Source organism: Schistocerca gregaria, chromosome 1 (assembly GCF_023897955.1).
Source record: "Schistocerca gregaria isolate iqSchGreg1 chromosome 1, iqSchGreg1.2, whole genome shotgun sequence".
Lineage (NCBI taxonomy): Eukaryota > Metazoa > Arthropoda > Insecta > Orthoptera > Acrididae > Schistocerca > Schistocerca gregaria.
The window spans coordinates 14974856-14995477 of NC_064920.1; the positions used below are offsets into that span (position 1 = coordinate 14974856).

General features: G+C 39.3%; 1 protein-coding gene across 3 annotated transcripts in view; it reads left to right on the forward strand.

Annotated features, from left to right (window-relative positions):
• LOC126326728 (AH receptor-interacting protein) overlaps nucleotides 1-20622 on the forward strand; it is a 181116-nt gene that overhangs the window by 110683 nt on the left and 49811 nt on the right. For all 3 annotated transcript variants that reach the window (XR_007560865.1, XR_007560866.1, XM_049995794.1), the window contains exon 5: nucleotides 18466-18608. Coding sequence is in view for 1 of the 3 variants with exons in the window: in XM_049995794.1 (XP_049851751.1) it covers nucleotides 18466-18608 (143 nt within the window). In the remaining 2 variants the exon portion in view is untranslated. The remainder of the gene's footprint in view (nucleotides 1-18465; nucleotides 18609-20622) is intronic.

The following is a 20622-nucleotide window of genomic DNA, read 5'->3' on the forward strand; positions in this document are numbered from 1 at the left end:
AATTTGAAGGTTGGCTGTTTGCGTAAACTCAGTGTTCTTCACTTTCTTGCCCACACCTTGTGGGGTGCCGATCGTTTGACACTTCTCTGACCTTACCGGGCACGAGTTCTGTCTCGTCTGGACTATGGTTGTCAATTTTAGGATCAGCTGCCTCTTCCACATTGCTCCTCTTGGATCCACTTCACCATCGTGGTATCTGCATAGCCGCTGGTGCCTTTCACACTGGCCCTGTCAATATTTTCTTGTTGATGTTGGGATCCCTCCCCTTTTGTTTCGGTGGCCACAGCACCTGGTTTACTATGCTATCACAATCCACTCTTCCTCTGCTCACCCCTCCTATTCTGTTCTTTTCACTGCTTTGGACTGTTACCCAACTGCTGCTCACCCTCGCATCAATTTACTGGTTGGACCCTGCCTTGCTTCCCTCTGCCGTGACTTCCATCTCCCCTCCTTTTTCTCTTCCCCATCTTCTCTCCCGATCACCCCCCATTGGTTAGTTCCTCGGCCACAGATCCATATGGATCTCTTCTGGGGTCCGAAAACCTCCGTCACTCCAGTGGTGTTCTGTTGTTTGTTCCGAATGCCATAACAGGCGTTTTGGGATGCCAGGATGCCATTGTTTCTTACACCTATGGTTCTAAATCTGCTGATCATGTAGGATGTGCCTTCTCATCTTCTGTTGGCGTGAAACACAATCTGTTGCCTGCCATGTGTTTGGTGTTTACTGCGGAACTGACTGCCATCTATCGGGCCCTCTGTTTTATGAAACAGCCCTCCCTCAACTGAGTTTTGTTATGTATGGACTCGGTGAGAGCCCGCAGGCTATCGCTTGGTGGTCTCTGCCATCCATGACCTTCTCATTGATCTTGGTGATGCTGCTTGTTTGGTCAACTTCCTTTGAGTTACTGGCTGCATAGGTATCCCTGGTAGGATCCTGCTCATCATCTGGTGGAAGTGGAATCCAGGGTTGGATCTGTGGCTTTACATTAAATCCTTTTTTGTTCAATCATGGGCTGACTCTTGGTATGGTACCCACTGTCTAATAAACTTCATGCCATCAAGAAGACTCCTGCCAAGTGTCATTCTTCCCTCCTCTCCCAGCATAATCTGCCATCCTCTGCTGTCTTTGTATTGGCCATACTAGATTGACCCATGTGTTTTTACTCTGCAATGAGCCACCCCTCCTCCTCTTCATATTGTGAGGCTCTGCTCACGATGATCAATATTTTGCTGGACTGCATCCACCTTGTGGCTCTTCAAACTAAATATGCCCTACTGCCTTCCTTGTCTCAAATGTTAGTGGATGACCCTCGTATGGTTACATCTGTCCTTGGTTTTCTGCATGAAAGTGGTTTGTACTCTCATGTATAAGTCCTTGAATTTTGTTGTGGAATTTCAGTCCCTCAGTGATGGCATTTGTTGTGGTGGCCTCGACCTTGCCCCCACACCAGCCAGATTCTCCCTGTCTTTTCCCTGCATTTTGTCTGCTCTGTTGTGCTATTTCCCCCCTTTTCTTGTGTCTTCTGACCCTGGTGTTGCCCCTGTTGTATCTTGATAATGGAATGTTATGGTGTGGGTGTCAAGACAGTATGCTTTTGGTGTGGTGCTGTACCATGTGAAGCGTTTTTTGGACACCATTGTGCTCCCCATTTCCATCCAACCCCCTCTGTTCTTTCCTATTCCTGCTACAGTGACATCCCTTTTCCATCTTTATTTGTACATTATCCCGTCCCCTTGACTGGACTGTGCTGTTTGTGTTGTTCCTCCCATGATTGTGGGACTGATAACCTCATTGTTTGGTCCTCTCCCCAAAATCAAAACAACCAACCAACCAACACATGTAGCTGATCCTATGTGTAGTGTATCCCTGACTTATTAAATGGATACCAGAAACCCACTACCCTATACTGTAAGTTGAGGAACCTGCAGCCTGCACAGTCGCAGCACTGTCTGACCCTGTGATTCAGACCCTTCATTTGACTCTGTACCAAAGGACCATAGTCGATTGTTGGTGATGCTACAGATGGTTAACTTGACCTTCGTCTCGCAAGCCAGACTTTACCATTTCAGCAAGCCTCCTGGAACCAGAGAGAATCTCTTCCAGTCCAAAGTGATGCACGTCATTAGTACCGACATGAGTCACCACCTGCAGTTGGCTACATCGCTCATGGCATCCAGAAGCAGCCTTTCCACATCTGGAATGACTCTTCCCCGTGTGCACACAGAGTTCACACTGGATTCCTTCCCCTCCTTGGCAGCCATACCCCTAAGGTTGTAGCGCTGAACTAACAGTAATCCCATCCTCTCTGATTGCCCAGACCTTGTGGGCCAAAACGTTTCCTCTCGAACAGAGCAAGTGACAGCATCTGGCTCAGGGACTTTGTCGGCCACAGATAGCAACCGAAATGTATTTGTCAGACAAATCGAGGAGGCCTTCTGATTGCCCCCCTGGAAAGCATTTTGTTGCCTGCCACACCTGGTAACAACCTCCAACTTGACCACAGGTGATTGTTGTGCTCAGTATGGCAATGGACAGATCGGGGGATGTACACCACTGGCCATTAAAATTGCTACACCAAGAAGAAATGCAGATGATAAATGGGTATTCATTGGACAAATATATTATACTAGAAATGACATGTGATTACATTTTCAAGCAATTTTGGGTTCATAGATCCTGAGAGATCGTTACCCAGAACAACCACCTCTGGCTGTAATAATGGCATGGGTTTCGAAAAAGACGGTCGTGTGAAACCCAGCTTGCGCTATTCGTCCACGAGACTCAGAGGGCCTTAGGCACGGGTTCACAGGTAGATGCCGTGTTTCTTGACTTCCGCAAGACGTTTGACACAGTTCCCCACAGTCGTTTAATGAACAAAGTAAGAGCATATGGACTATCAGATCAATTGTGTGATTGGATTGAAGAGTTCCTAGATAACAGAACACAGCATGTCATTCTCAATGGAGAGAAGTCTTCCGAAGTAAGAGTGATTTCAGGTGTGCCGCAGGGGAGTGTCATAGGACCGTTGCTATTCACAATATACATAAATGACCTGGTGGATGACATCAGAAGTTCACTGAGGCTTTTTGCAGATGATGCTGTGGTGTATCGAGAGGTTGCAACAATGGAAAATTGTACTGAAATGCAGGTGGATCTGCAGCGAATTGACGCATGGTGCAGTAGACAAGTGTAATGTGATGCGAATACATAGAAAGATAGGTCCCTTATCATTTAGGTACAAAATAGCAGGCGAGCAACTAGAAGCAGTTAATTCCATAAATTATCTGGGAGTACGCATTAGGAGTGATTTAAAATGGAATGATCATATAAAGTTGATCGTCGGTAAAGCAGATGCCAGACTGAGATTCTTTGGAAGAATCCTAAGGAAATGCAATCCGACAACAAAGGAAGTAGGTTACACTATGCTTGTGCGCCCACTGCTTGAATACTGCTCAGCAGTGTGGGATCCGCACCAGATAGGGTTGATAGAAGAGATAGAGAAGATCCAACGGAGAGCAGCGCTCTTCGTTACAGGATCATTTAGTAATCGCGAAAGCGTTACGGAGATGATAGATAAACTCCAGTGGAAGACTGCAGGAGAGACTGTCAGTAGCGCGGTACGGGCTTTTGTTAAAGTTTCGAGAACATACCTTCACCGAAGAATCAAGCAGTATATTGCTCCCTCCTACGTATATCTCGCGAAGAGACCATGAGGATAAAATCAGAGAGATTAGAGCCCACACAGAAGCATACCGACAATCCTTCTTTCCACGTACAATACGAGACTGGAATAGAAGGGAGAACCGATAGAGGTACTCGGGGTACCCTCCGCCACACACTGTCAGGTGGCTTGCGGAGTGTGGATGTAGATGTGGATGTAGATGTAGATGTAGATGTAGATGTTGATTGATACGCCTGGGCATTGAGTCAAACAGAGCTTGTATGGCGTGTACATGCAGCTTCAACATGATACCACAATTCATCAAGAGTAGTGACTGGCATATTGTGACGAGCCAGTTGCTCGGCCACCATTGACCAGAGATTTTCAGTTGGTGAGAGATTTGGAGAATGTGCTGGCCAGGACAGCAGTCGAACATTTTCTGTATCCAGAAAGGCCCGTACAGGACCTACAACATGCAGTCATGCATTATCCTGCTGAAATGTAGGGTTTCACAGGTATCAAATGAAGGGTAGAGCCACGGGTCGTAACACATCTGAAATGTAACATCCACTGTTCAGAGTGCCGTCAGTGCGAACAAGAGGTGACCGAAACATGTAACCAATGGCACCCCATACGATCACGCAGGGTGTTACGCCAGTATGGCGATGACGAATACATGCTTCCAATGTACGTTCAGTGCGTTGTCGCCAAACGCGGATGCGACGATCATGAGTTGTAAATGGAACCTGGATTCATCCGAAAAAATGACATTTTGCCATTCGTGCACCCAGGTTCACCGTTGAGTACACCATCGCAGGTGCTCCTGTCTTTGATGCAGGGTCAAGGGTAATCGCAGCCATGGTCTCCGAGCTGATAGTCCATGCTGCTGCAAACGTCATCAAACTGTTCATGCAGATGGTTGTTGTCTTGCATACGTCCCCATCTGTTGACTCAGGGATCGAGACGTGGCTGCACGATCCGTTACAGCCATGCGCATAAGATGCCTGTCATCTCGACTGCTACTAGCAGGCCATTGGGATCCAGCACGGCGTTCCGTATTACCCTCCTGAGCCCACCGATTCTGTATTCTGCTAACAGTCATTGGATCTCAACCAACGCTAGCAGCAATATTGCGATACGATAAACCGCAATCGCGATAGGCTATAATCCGACCTTTATCAAAGTCGAAGACGTGATGGTACATATTTCTCTTCCTTACACAAGACATCATAACAACGTTTCACCAGGCAGTGTCAGTCAACTGCTGTTTGTGTATGCGAAATCGGTTGGAAACTTTCCTCATGTCAGCACGTTGTAGGTGTTGCCACCGGCGCCAACCTTGTGTGAATGCCCTGAAAAGCTAATCATTTGCATATCACAGGATCTTCTTCCTGTCGGTTAAATTTCGTGTCTGTAGCACGCCATCTTCGTGGTGTAGCAATTTTAATGGCCAGTAGTGTACGTGACATATGGGATGTGCTGGACATCCCTCAGATTCCCACGTCCGGCCCCAAACAGTGATGCCCATTGGTAGCAGCCTCAGGTTGTGTGACCGAAGCTAACACTGCCTGTAACTGTGAGCGAAGGATCACCAACTCAGCTCGCATCTGAACACAGGAATGACACTACCTATCCGTACCAAAATGTGTACAACTGATGTGGTTTCCATGAATAATTAAAATTACATAAAGGACCTTGTTATTGCATATCTCCCATGTTAATAACAACACATAAGTATCCCAGATATTGTGATACTGGCAGTACACAAGAAAAAATTGTATTTATTATGCAAGATAAGGTGCAACCCATACTTCACCAGCTTATGTGTATTCACTAGTTTGCATCAGTTTAGTGTTGTGGATAGTGTGCTTAGATTATGTGAGTGGAACAGGAAAGCAAAGGTGCAGTCTGCACATGCCATATGGTGACTTGTAGAGTACATACGTAGATATAGATGTGAACCACTAAGGTATGGCCTGGAGTGCGCTTGACCTCTCCCCCTCTATGAGGAAGCTTTATAAAGACACTAAAGCATAATATTATTATTATTATTATTTTTGCGAGTATGAGCTACATGTTGCATAATATCAATACTGCAAAATATGCTAATGTTACACATGTAACTTTATTTAGTATTTGCAGTCGTTAAACATGTTGTTCCATACCTGGGTGGAGCAGTCTGTGACCAGAGATGTTGTAGCAGAAGTGTTATAAATGAAGTCAAGTTTACTGAGCATGTAGTGCAGGGCACTGCGGAGGATCATAGCTGTACAAATGGTGACTAAATAAAAAGATAAAGACCTTAGATAAATGGTCAAGGAACACAGTGACTGAGAGTTTCAAATCAACACTCCTGTTGTAATCTTCTTTGAACTGAGAGTGAATGAGCAAGGTGCCTGTTCATTCACTGTTGTTTGTTCTGAGCGGTGGCATGGAAAACTAAAGTTTCATCATCAGTAATAGTTTGTACCTGTAATAAGTCCCCTCGACAGTTCTGTCACTCAGAAGGGCGAAAGCCCTACTGACGTGCCTCTTCCCTTTTTTTTCTCCCCTTTCCATAATTCCTGGCTGCACAGACTACAAATTTCTCTGGCAAGAAAATTACAAGCAAATCTACAGTGAAGTTCGATGGGGATTGTGTCAAACAGTTTAGGGGCTCTTCACAGAAATCCTTTCCAACCAGTTACATGCAACCCCTCAGCCATTTCTGTATTGTTGAAGACATTCATGTGGTATAGGTTAAGGATGAAAATGTTCTATAACCAACCAGTCCTCCAGAATATCATCACCTTCTCCTCCATTTTCTTCCTAATTATGCTCTGTTTAGTAATCCACTTAACTGTTGACACTTTAAAAATATGTGGCCATATTAAACCAAATAACTACCAGAAGTATCCCCACTTTTGATGGCTGCTGTCTGTTATAAATCTCATGCTTTTTGCCCATATACACATAGTTCGCAATACTCCTTGCACTTTTGTTGACTACCCATAAAGGAATGCCCTGTAACAAGCAGTTACCCAGATAATTGAAATAGGAACAACTGGTCATGTTCATTGCTGAGGGTATTTCCGTCCATGTCATGGAATGAAGAACACACCCTTTATTGAAAATCGGATGGAAAACTCACTGTAGGTCAGCACTCCAAATACAAGTACAGGAGTTCACAAATTAGTAGCTTTTCCTTCTGTGTAGCGTATTATGAGAGTTTATAAGATGAGGTTTACAACTTGACCTTAGGATCAAAGAAAACTGGAAATAATTGTAATAAGAGTGACATATTGTGCTTAAAGTTGTTACTTTACTACTGTTTTAAAATTTGTCATTTTTTACTGTTAGAACAATATCAGCTCAGAAATTTACCAAGTTGCTGATTTACAGTGAGTTATATGGAAAACTGGTAATGTCACATGAAGGTTTATGTTGGATGATTTTTTTTAAGTCTTTGTAAGGTGGTGACTCAACAACAATGCCTCGAATTACTTTATTCATTCACTGTTATTGTTGACAATCAGTCATTGTTAGAAGAGACTGTTGTGTCATAGTTTTGCAGAATTTCATTCCTGTTGTTGGCCGTCAGTGAGCAACGAGTTTTGTGAAGACCAACTAAAATTAGTTACCATTCTAAAATATATCAATGCCATGAGCAGTATGATTACAGAGCTCAGGCATTATAAGTGCTTTTCGATAAATATGTGGAAAAGTGTTTGCTAATTGTGTTTGTGGATATTAACACTAAATTTTAAACACTGTAATGGCCTGCCTGTAGACAAAACTGCCAACGCTACTCCTAAATGCTTGTTGACTGTGATAACCTGTTTTGTTGCCTTATATTGATTTTGTATTCCTTCTTTTATTAAAATTGGTAGATGATTCTTGTCTGTTGTGGAAATATTAGAACACTGCAACTGCTGAAATTGAAGGTAATTTTAAATGAAATAGCTGCAACCATTTGCTGTTATAGTCATTTATTTTTCCATGATGACATTTCAAGTTGCCTGGCATCCCATCTTCAGATGTTTGCATTTATTTGTGTGTTGTGAATATTGTTCTTCTACAAATAACACTGCAGAATTTTGCAATGGAAGTCTTTAAGACAGATATTGTAAAATATTGTAAAATTTTAAAACAGTAGTAAAGTCACAACATTAAGCATGATATCTCTGTCTTATTAAAGTTATTTACCAGTTTTCTTTCATCCTAAGGTTTACTGGGTGTATACGACTCAGGACAACTTCGAGGTCCGGGAAAAACCCGGGAATTTTTTCATCCGGGAGGAAACCGGGAAAATCCCGGGAATTTTTTAGAATTATAGGATTTTTTTGTTTTAGTTTTCAATTAAATTTTTGTAATTTTGACTGGTAAGAATTAATACTCTAACAAAGGATATTACTGTGTCCTGCTACTGCAGAATAATACTGCAACAATAAAATGTGAACAAGAAAACAAAAAGAAAATAAACCATAAATTGCAAAGGAAATGTGCCATATACAACAACTAAACACAGTGCTCATACAAGGGTTGCCAACAGCAAAATGTGTCAAAAGCTTTAGGAGGACTGTGTAATGCTTCATAACAACAAATTGCCTCCGATGAGCGTGACGTCACAACTGTTTACATTAGATTCATTTTGGCAGGTACGATCGGGCTCATGCACATGTGCAGTTGAGTGATGTATGAGTAGTACCTTCTCTTTCTGGTTACAGAAATGTGGCTGTTTGCTGTGTAAGCAGTCGCAGCAAACAAGCTTGGCGCAACCGGGAAAAATTTTAGTGCCCAAGCTTCTAGATTCACGCATGCACAGTGGGCCCGGATCTATGAAGGTGGGAGGAGGCACCAAATTCATATTCTGGAGGAGAAAAAGCCTTGTTTCACAAGGCGCCTAGCATCCAGCGCACATTGGTCTATCGACTACTCACATGATTTTGATGCGCATTCCTGTTGGTTTTTGAACACACTCTGTAAGTTTATTTCTGAATGAATCATAAGCTGTGCACGGGGTAGCCCTTCCCCACAAAATTATGCCGTAACTTAATGTCGTATGAATTGATGCATAATTTATTGTTTTCATAATGCCTGTATCTTTTAGGTAGCTGAGTTTGCGCAGCACATACAGGTTTGCGCTGAGTTTTCCACTTATATATTCTACATGCTTATCCCAGTTTACATTTTCATCGATAATTATCCCAAGGAATTTTGTATATTTGGTGTTCTCTGCTATGCACTCATCTAGGCGTACATTGATATCTTCTCTGTGAAAGTTTCGAAGTCTGTAGTTTACACAAAGTGTTTTAGTAATATTGTTGTGTAGGTTTACTTCAGTAAATCTTTGGATTGCATTATTTACCTCTACATTGGCTTTTATTTGTAGATTTCTGTGTCTATCCTTGAAGAGTAGAGTTGTGTCATCTGCATAGGTAACTATATTACCGTACCTAATCATATTTGGGATGTGATTTGTGTATAATATGAATAATATTGGGCCAAGAATGGAGCCTTGCAGCACAGAGAAGTGTAAAATTCTTGCTTTAGATCTTATTTTTTTCATCAGTAGTTTTTGTAATTTCAGTATATTGGCTCCTGATTGGAATGAGAGAATCCAGTCAGTCTCCTGCATTTCCTCTTATGCCATATACTCCTAATATTTCTACTAACATTTTGTGGTTTACACAGTTGAATGCCTTTGTTAGATCCATAACTCCTAGACATTTATTTTTAAAGTCCAAGTTTGTTATAATATTTTCAATGAGATCTATTACTGCATCTGTGGTGCATTTATCTTTCTGGAAGCAAAACTAATTCTTGTTGATTATTTAATATTTCGTCAGAAAAGCAACAAGTCTCTGTGTAAGCTCATTCAAATATATTTGATACGACTGGTAAAATAGCTGTAGGCCTATAATTTTCTGGATTGTATTCATTCTCGTTTTTATTTGTTGGTTTTATCGGTGCTGTCTTTAAGCACTTTGGAAAAGTTCTTTCCAGGAATGATGAATTGATTAGTTGTGTAAGAGGTTTCTTGAGTTCCCACATACAGTGTTTAATTTCTATACTTGATATTATATCAGTTCCACATAATTTTGTTTGTTTTAGGTTTCTTATTATCTTCAGTGTTTCTTCCTCTGTCACTGGGAAAAATGCCATTGTTTTTTCCTGGGGATTAATAAATGTTTTCCATGTGTTATTGTATTTTTTGTTATTTGTTTTAGATTTTGGCCTACTGTGGCAAAATAGTCATTGAAGAGATTTATGTTTTTATTCTGTTCAGTTATAGTTTTTTTTGCTGACCATAAACTGTATTTTGCTGTGTTCCTATGAGTTGGAGGGTTTGCGTTTTGTATTTATAATAGACCAATAAGCTTTGCTTTTATTATCAGCACTATTTATGTATGTTTTTGCTGCTAGTCATTTGGCTGCTTGCAGTACTTTCTTTTTCATTTTTTGTAGTACTCTTTAAAATTTTCATCAATGCTAGTTTTATATATTCTGTGCATCATTTTTATCTTGTTCCTAGAGACCAAAATGCCTTTTGTTATCTATTTTTTGTTTTTATTTGTGTTTTTGTCTTTAGTTTTTATTACTGGACATGTAATATTGAGATGGTAGGAAAGTGTGTCAATAAAATAACTCACTTTATGGTCCAATGATAGTGTCTTTTTCCAGTATTTCCCGTCCTTCTTTTTCATTTTTTATCCTAAGGGCTGTTAAGTTTTGTTCATTTAAGCTTCTTTTTTCCTATATTTTTTGTGTCTTTTCATTTGTGGTTATATGATTTAGGCATATTTTTATTGCATCATGATCTGACAGAGCCGTTTCTATAACTTCACTTTTGTACTGAAAGTACCTTAAATTTGTGAAGGTGTGATCTATTTGAGTACATGAGTTTGCAGTTATAGGTGTTGGAGTAGCTATTGCATATTATAAGCCACATGTTTTCGTTGTGTTTAGGAGGTCCCTACTGTCATTGGTGTCCTGCAATGTGTTTGTTTAGGTCACCTAGTAGTACAAGTGCACTGTTCTTGCTTAGGATGATAAGTAAGAGCTGTCCTATGTTTTCAATGAATGTTTCTATGCACCCATTTGGCAGTCTGTAGATGTTTAAAATGTACAGTGAGGAACTACTTAAAACTGTTTTTTGACATTTTACTTTGACTACATTTTCAGTGTTACATTTTTTACATAAGTCAAGGATGTTTATATAGTTTCTGTTTATATTGTTATGGGTTAGTATAGCAGCTCCACCATCCTTACTATTCCTCCTGCATGAACTAGATGTTACATTGTAATTTGCAACAATAAGATTTAGAATTTCATGCTCATTTAGACCATGTTCTATCAGAACTAGAATGTCAGGAGTTTCTTCATTTAGCATTATTTCTAATTGGGTTATCTTACTTTTTGTGTCTTGTATATTCCAGTGCATTATTTTTATAATTGAATATCCTGATTCTATGTTTGTTTCTGTCCTATATTCTTTTTTGTTATCATGGTTTTTTGTGGGTACCAGATTCCCTGATTTTTCACCCCCACTATACAATGTTAGTTTCCCTTGTTTCTAATGATTTTACAAACATCTGCATACATCTGCTGAGTGTTACCAAACCTAATCTATTTAAATGTGTGCCATCTTTTCCCAGACAATTTTCACGCAGGAATTTGTTTGGGTCTATAAAGATAGCACGGAGACTCTTGTTTGATGGCACTGTTTATTTTGGATAAGTATTTGTCGCTCACTGACCTCCTTTTTACAATTCTGCTAAGTATGAGCCTGGATCCTTCAGAAAGACTTCTTGCTGCACGAATCATGTTTCTTGTTTTATTCACTAATTCATCTTCGCTGCTGCTTTTAAGTGAGTTTGTTCCAACGTGTATAAAAACACATTTGTAATTTCATTTGTGTTCTGTGTCCTGTTCTATAGCCACATGTTTTGCAATATTTTTGAAATGTTTGCCGAGTTGTTCCACTCTAATCTCAGGTTGCATGTCGATTTCGCAGTTGCGGATAACAATATTTTTCAATAGCGAATATCCTATTACTAAAAACTCGCTATCATGTGCAGCTGTGGGCTTGTTTCTTCTTTTGGTGTATGTCACCATCTTACACTTACATTTATCCGCTGATGATAGACCTGTTGACTTTTTTGTGTCTTCATTGGAGACACTGGGTATTATTTTGTTTTTGAAGTTCGAGCCTGCATATGGAGCATGGGATATGTTAATGTTTTTTGAGTTCTTATATTCATACGTAATTTTGTGGTCCTCTATTTGTTTTTGATGGTTTTCATTCTCACGGCACTGCCTTTCTTGAATTAGTGTAGCATTTTCTTTCCTTGCCTCGAATAGTTCAGTTTTTACAGTGTCAAATTCGATTTGTAGCCATTTTATAGTTTCATTTTCTGAGGCTTGTGATCCTGTTTGATGGATTTCACACATGCAGAGCTGCTTTCACATATTAACCTATTATTTTCTTTCTTAATGTTTATATTTTCTGTTTTTAACACCTCAGTATCCTCTTGTAGCAATTTTATAACTTCTTTTTTTGAGTCAGCCATTTCAGCACATAAACAAACTTGGCATGTCCACGAAATATCATCATCTATGAACTTCAGGTTTACCTTCACGCACTTTTCATGTAGCCAGTAGTTGCAGTTTTTGCACAATATACCTTTCATCACTCGCCTTCTGCATTCTCTGCACAAATAACTGCTTATTTTTTGCCTTTTTGATGAGAGCGAAGTGTCACTACACTTTCCTAATGACTCCATATTTGTATACTAGCTTTGTACATGCCGTATCAACATTAGTAACAAACTTGAAACTCTTATTTCTAAATGAAAGTACATTAAGGGAATTCCATTTAAAGAAGAGAGAAATGGGGTCTCCTATGAAGCATGTGGTAGGAATTTAATCAAGTCACTACTGGGTTGCATCTCGGAGCAGCGCATACATTGCAAGAATAGTTCTCATCAAAATGAAGACTGTTAATGTGTGTGAAATACAGAGACCATAGTATAAATAAGAAGATTTTGTAGCGAGCTACTTCATTCCTTTGTGCGTAGGACATCAGTGGTGGGAGCGAAAGATAAAAAGTGTCTCTCATGAGCTGCAGGATATTACCATCTACTTTGACACCTCATGGTGCTGCTAATGCTTTCAAATGGCCATCATCATAATATCAATATCAGTGTACAGTTCCCATTTCCCAAGTACTGCTCTAGATGGATCATCCTTGGCCATGTGAAAATTCAGCTCGGCTGTACAAGTTCAATGAGAACCACATTTGGGGGGGGGAACAGTGCAATGTTGTTACATTGTAGGCAATTTTAATTCATGGAAAGTCATTAAGAAATAAAATCATGACAGAAGACAATAACAGTTTGTGAATAAATTTGTAAACAGAGAAATGTATGGAAATATTTTGTGTCTCCAGAATGAGATTTTCACTCTGCAGTGGAGTGTGCACTGATATGAGAACTTCCTGGCAGATTAAAAGTGTGTGCCAGACCGAGACTCGAAATCGGGACCTTTACCTTTCGCTGACTAGTGCTCCACCAACTGAGTCCTGAGTTCGAGTCTTGGTCTGGCATACAGTTTTAATCTGGCAGGAAGTTGCATATCAGGGCACACTCTCCTACAACGTGAAAATCTCATTCTGGAAACACCCCCAGGCTGTGGCTAAGCCATGACTCTGCAATATCTTTTCTTCCAGGAGTGCTAGTTCTGTAGGGTTCGCAGAAGAGCTTCAGTTAAGTTTGGAAGGTAGGATACGTGGTACTTGCAGAATTGAAGCTGTGAGGACAGGTCGTGAGTCATGCTATGGTAGCTCAGTTGGTAGAGCACTTGCCTGTGAAAGTCAAAGGTCCCGAGTTTGACTCTCGGTCCAGCACACAGTTTTAATCTGCCAGGAAGTTTCATTTTGTAACTCATTTTTGTTATAAAATGCTTTTGCACAAAATTATGAATTGTTTTCCCACCCATTAATAACATTGTAAAGTAATTATTTTGATTCATAAATACCAGTTTTGCATGACATTTACTTAATACCACCAATCAATCTAAATATTTAAGTGTTCATGATTTTTCGACTTTGAGAGTAAAGGTCTACCTAAAAAATTTCTCATATTTTTACAGACAAGCATTGCCCACTCTGTTGTACACTCTCCAAGTACAAAGACCAACTAATGTACCATGAAGTTTTTAGAACATTTAGGATGGGGGTTTTGGAAAAAATAATTTCTAAATAACAAAAAAGTTTTAGATTATTTCATCTTTATATACAAATATTTTGACAGTTTAAGAATTTCATGCATTAATGTCATAGCTGACAGTTAGGAGTCTTTCCACAAAGATAAAAATTTGAAATTCGCAACAAGTTACAAATTTTCATAGAAGTGTGTATGTATTAATCATGTCTCATAGTACTGGGAGCAATATTACGAAAAGGAAAGTTGCTACTCACCATACAGCAGCATTGCTGAGTCACAGATAGGCACAACAAAAAGATTGAAGATTGTCACAAATAAGCATTTGTCAAAAATTGATCTCTGGCAACTGAAGCCACAATGCTTGGCAGTTACCAGAGACTGCAGCTACAGGTGCATGAGATGCATTTACGTGTGTGTGTGTGTGTGTGTGTGTGTGTGTGTGTGTGTGTGTAAAACACTTCCAGGGCAGATGTGAATGCTGACCCTAATATACTGGTTATGAACTCTAGGTTAAAAATAAAGAATTTAAAAAAAAGGTAGGAAATTAAGGAGATGGGATCTGGATAAGTTGAGAGAACCAAGGGTGGTTGAGAGTTCTGAAGGGAGCATTAGGCAACAATTTACTGTAACAGGGGAAGGAATATGCTAGAAGATGAGTGGGTCGCTTTGAGAGATGAAATTGTGAAGGAAGCAGAGTAGCAAATAGGTAAAAATACACGGCCTAGTAGCAATCCTTGGGTATCACAGTAGATAAAAATTCAGCAAAAGAAGCAGACAAAAGGGAATTAGATGTCTAAAAAATGAGATTGACAGAAAGTGCAAAATGGATAAGTGGGAATGGCCAGTGACCAAAATCAAGTCTAGAGAAGCATGTAGAACTGGGGGAAGATAGATACTGCCGTTAGGAAGTACAAAGTAAAGAAGGGAAAGCTGAAAGACTGAAGTAGTATGCAAAGGAAATGAGCTTGACGGCAGTATTTTAGAAAGGGGAGAAGAAGTAGATGAAGATGAAATGTGGGATATGATACTGTGAGAAGAATTTACCAGAGCATTGAAAGGCCTAAGCCAAAACAAGGTCCCTGGAGTAGACAGTATTCCAACAGAACAGGTGATATCCTTGAACGAGCTAGTCATGACAAAACTATTCTACTTTTTGTGTGCAAGATGCATGATACAAGGGAAATACCAAAGAAAGCAGGTGCCAATGGGTGTGTGTGTTGAAATTCGTGCTTGAAAAGTACTGCATTATTTATAGAAGAATGGAAAAACAGTTAGAAACAGACCTCAGGTAAGATCAGTTTCGTTTCCTGAGAAATGCTGGAACACATGAGCCAATACTAACCCTACTTGAAGTAACATTCTGAAGAGAATGCCAGGATATGGATATTCTGTATGTATTGTGGTACCGACGTTTGAAGGTTACTACAAGTTCTGCTGCTTTTCTTAGTGTTTATTAATATGTATGATCATTAAATTTAGCTGTAATTTTTCAGATGCAGCTAAATATGGGACTGTGGTCCTGAAACCTGGTTATGCTCTCCTTTTATTGGAAAAGAAAATATAGTACAACTGTTCGTGGGTATTGTCAATCACAAATGACTACATTTACAGCTTGAATATTATGAATTGATAGATAGCCACACACCACATGTAGGAAACATTGAGATACACATAGGCACAATGCAAAGACTGCTACATATTTCAGCCTTCCTAAAGTACGAAAGAGGGTATGGTGCTTGCGCCAGGAGCCTTGTTTTCGCTTAGGTCTTTTGTTGCTCTGTCAAATTATTCTCACAGTATCATATCCCCCATCTTATCTTCATGTACTTCCTCTTCACTTTCTGTAAATTTCACACACACACACACACACACACACACACACACCTCTGTCTGTGGCCATAGTGTCCAGAGACTGTGTGTGTGTGGGGGGGGGGGGGGGGGCGGCGGCGTCTTATACATCACAAGTAGTAAAATGTATCGCAGCCTTTTTGTTGCACCTGTCTGCGATTCACTGTCTCCTGTATACGATGAGTAGCAATCTATCCATTTCATAATATTGTTGTTATTCCATCCTAGACTTCCTACATTTATAGTTTTTGTAGACTTAGAGAAAGCTTTTGACACAGTCGACTAGGATACACTCATCGAATTCTAAATGTATCAGGGGTAAAATATAGGGAATGAAACATTACAGAAACCAGATGGCAGTTATAAGAGTCAGAGGGCATGAAAGGGAAGCAGTGGTTGAGAAGGGAGTGAGACATGGTTGTAGTGTTCCCCCAGTGCTGTGCAGTCTGTACACTGAGAGCAAGCAGTAAAGAAAGGAAAGAAAAATTTGGAGAAGAAGAGGCTATAATTCTGTCGAAGAGACAGCAAAGGACTTGGAAGTACAGTCAAATGGAGTGGATGGTGTCTTGAAAGGCTAATGTGAGATGAGCATCAACAAAAGCAAAACTATATAATGGAACATAGTCTAGTTACATTTAGACAGTGCTGAGGGAGCTAGATTGGGAAATGAGACACTAAAAGTAATAGATGAGTTTTGCTATTTTGGGAACAAAATAACTTGTGATGGCTGAAGTATAGAGGACATAAAATACAGTCACACAGTGACAAAAAAAGTGTTACTGAAGAAGCGAAATATGTTAATATTGGATGTCAATTTGTCTTCCAGTGTCTTTTCCGAACACATTTGTCTAGAGTATAGCCTTGCACAGAAGTGAACAGTGGACAAGTAGTAGTTCAGGCAAGAAGAGCATAGAAACTTTTTGAGATGTGGTATTACAGAAGAATGTTGAACATGAAATGAACAGATCACGTAACTAATTCTACTGAGTAGAATTGGGGAGAAAAGAATTTGTGGCATAACTTGGCTAAAAGAAGGGAGTGATTGTGGTTGACAGGGAATATTCTGAGACATCAAGGATTTGTCAATTTAGTATTGAAGTGAACCGTATGGGGGTGTGGAGTTAAAAATTGCAGAGGGTGACAAAGAGACAAGTATAGGTAGCAGTAGTTATTCAGGACGTAGGTTGCAGTAGTTATTGAGAAATGAAGATGTTTACACAGGGTAGAGCAGCATGAAGAGCTGCGTCAAACCAGTCTTCAGATTAACAGATTAAAGACACAACAGCATCATCATGTAAAAGGAGGTGTGTGTGTGGGGGGGGGGGGGGGGGGGGGCTGGATGGGTGGGGCAGGGGATAGTGACTTCCATCATGCCACGAAGCTCTTGAGTCACTCTTCCAAAACTGTGTTTTCAAGATGTAGACGTGTTTCCAAGGTGTACAAATTTTAAAGGTGAAAGTTTTTAGGAACAATAAAAAGAATTGTGAAATCAAGTCAACATTTCTCTTGCTTGGACCATAGTCTTTGGTTATGAATTCGAAAAGGACTTTTTGAGCTAAAACTTGTTGTGTAACTACAAAGAGGTAAGGCCTCTATTTTTGCCTTTGGTGCCCACTTTGATGGTTCTAGTTTTGTACTAGAAACAGGTTTTTGAAAGAATTTTACAGGTGGCCGTCATACACACAGATTACAAACCTTGACCTCCAGGCACATCAGAGTTTGGTTTTGGAAATTGTGTTTAGTTTTATAAAATTACACCTTGTCATTTTTTTCTCTTCTGTTCATTTATTTATTTATTTATTTATTTATTTATTTATTTATTTATTTATTTATTTTTTGCCAACTTTGACTGTGCAACAGCTTGCCCTTGGGATCACTCATTAATGTATCTTGTCACTTGAGGTTGGGGGATGGTGATCTTGACAGTCATCTACAGTACCAAAGAAACACAAAACATGCTGTATATAAACTCTCTTTGTGTGTTGGCCGAAGTTTTAGAGAAGTCCATAGGTACTAATTTTGCTTGTGCTTTTTGACATGTTGGATATTTGTAACTACACTCTAGTCACAAGCATTCTTACTGCTTAGAAATATGGATCCATTTCCATAACAGTTACAGTTACTGATTTAAAAATTTCAGTGTCTTACGTTAGCAAAAGCAGTAGATCACCATAGGCAAAGATTCCACTATCATATAATATAAGTTTGTAAGTTCAAATTGGAAAACTTATATTGTGGGAAACATTCTCATTTTCTTCTATCTTTCTGAAAAATTATTGATACTTTTGTTATGTCTGTTATCGGATGAAAAGTGAAGATTTTTATATTGTTAGTGTAGTGGAAATACTTAAACATTTATGATGTATATACGCAGAATGAAGTGACGAATGAAAATTTGTGCCTAGGCTGGAATTCGAACACAGGTCTAGCAGTTTAGGGGGAATAACAAGTGGCTGAGTTGTGATTGGGAATTTTGATTGAAGAGGGAGGCATGCTAGAATAGTCTGTGCAGTTGTGCAAATTCGTTATGCCATTATTGTATCTACCTTGTGAGCAGGAGACCTGAGTTCGAATTACGGCCAATTTCCATTCATTGCTTCAGTCTGTATATATATACATCCCAGATGCCTGCACACATTTCATCATGTTTCTGCAGGGATCTAGATACCGCAAATTTAATTTTTTGTGTTGTACTGTGTGACAATAAATTTAATTGATCTTCATAAGAATGATTTTTCTTGCTTATTTAGTGAAAAACCTGGTGATGAAGAATGGAATGAGCTTAATAAGATGAAAATACCACTGCTGTTAAATTATTCACAGTGCAAGTTGTACAAAAGAGAATATTATCAAGTGATTGAACACTGCAGCACAGTTCTAAAGGATGATCCAGGTAACGTATTGATATGAACTGTTATGAATAACATTTTTTTCAGAATTACTAATGCAAGTCAGAGTGTTGATGTAAGCATGAATAATTTGATGAAACTGTAATTTTTGTCATTGTTTTGCTTATATAACAGTGTTAAACTAATTGTGGTCTATGAAAACTAATGTTTGATATTTCACATGACATCAGTTTCCAGATTGCTCCATCTGAAATTAAAATCATTAAATTGCTGCTTCCACCACTACACACACCCTTCTCATGACCATCCTACATAGCTTGTGCTTAGTCACAGATGGTCCTTAACAAAGGGCATTCCACTTATCTGGAGCTCACACTACCTTTCAGATGTCCTTCTTACACTACTAACATTGGAGCGGTAACTTACCCATACAGTCTGTTTATGGCGAGGTGCTTTCACAGATTAAACACCATCACAGATCTCCATCATCGAGCATTGGCAGGGGAAATGCTATCTGAATTTTATTTTATCTAATTTGTAGTACAGTCATACATCTACCTCTACACTATTGAACATGCACTCTCTACAGTACAGCACCACTGCTAGATTATGTTAAATAATATAAATATTAATCTCAAAAGAACACATTCCCACTCTTTTAACTGGATTTGGATCTAAGGTGAATACTCTTAATTCCTGGAGATGGGCAACCACCATCTTTCTCTTGAAACCAATGGAAGATTACACAGATGTAAATAGTTAATCTATTATGGCTCTCATCAGCTGAATTGAAAGACTTTAAAGCATATGATCAGTCGAAGTATAGATGGATTCAGCAGATGATGTAATTCTCAATAAACTGACACTACTGGAAAGGCAAACACAGTAGGCTTTTGTGCACTGGCAACAGTTTTATAAGGTATATTTCTAGATGTTCAGAAGGCAGTATGATATCGTATTACATGTGCAAAATTGGTGGTTCTGTAATTGTTTCCCAGTTATGTTGTAATTGTTCCTTGTAAAAAAATTAAAAAAAACACACATTTTGATTTAGTTACGTTCTCATGGACAAGCTCCCCACAGAAGCATGTTGTCGTGCTTTTGCTGGAGCAATTGACAGCAATAGTATCAGCTGTGAGGAATCTTTTGAATTGCTCTCCATTTGTACATGATTTTACAATCTTCTGTTCTGGCTCCAGTCTTAAGACCACTAGCTGTCATGCACAAATGAGGAGGAGGAGGATGAGGAGACTGGAAAGTTGAGTGGAAGCCATAGTTTTGCGATGTCGCATGAGAAAAGTATGCATGTGTTAATGTTAAATCATGTGCATCAAGGTTTTATGTACTGGCACTGCAACTGAGAGACATCATTCCCACTTTTAAGAAATTTGTAAGATTCCTTGGCTGCATAGTTGAAGAGAAAAGTGTCTGGTTATCACACCTGAAATATCGTAAAACAACAATGTTAAAGCCTCTAAATATTTTAAAGTGACTCAGGAGCAGGACTTTGTATGCAGACGAGTCTTCTGTATTGTTTTAGAAAGTCATTGTTTGATACCAGTTGGATCACAAATATATGATCTCTCAGCCATCAAGAACTTGTCTAAGAATACTGGACAGCAATCACCATGGAGACATTAGGCTGTCACCTATGGAACACCTGGCTTTCATTCCCCATCCTGCAAAAGTTTCTTACAATGTGACATGGTTATAAGGTCAAGTCATTTGATGCAACCCAGTCACTCAAATTAAACAGAAGTCTATAATAAAACCATGGATCACCCAAGGAATAAAGATTTCCTGTAAGACAAAAAGGAAAATGTATCTGTCGACCAAGAATAACTCCAGTGCTGATGATTTAGCTAAATGCAAGGAATACTGTAAAATATTAAAAAAAGTAGTTCAGGCATCTAAACAAAGAACCAGAAAGGAACAGGAGCAAATATCACTAAGGGTAGATGACACATTAGTAACCGATGGGCATAGTGTGGCAAATCTATTTAACAAGTACTTTATATCCGTTACTGATAGAATGGGATTGTCAGGATCAGTAAATAA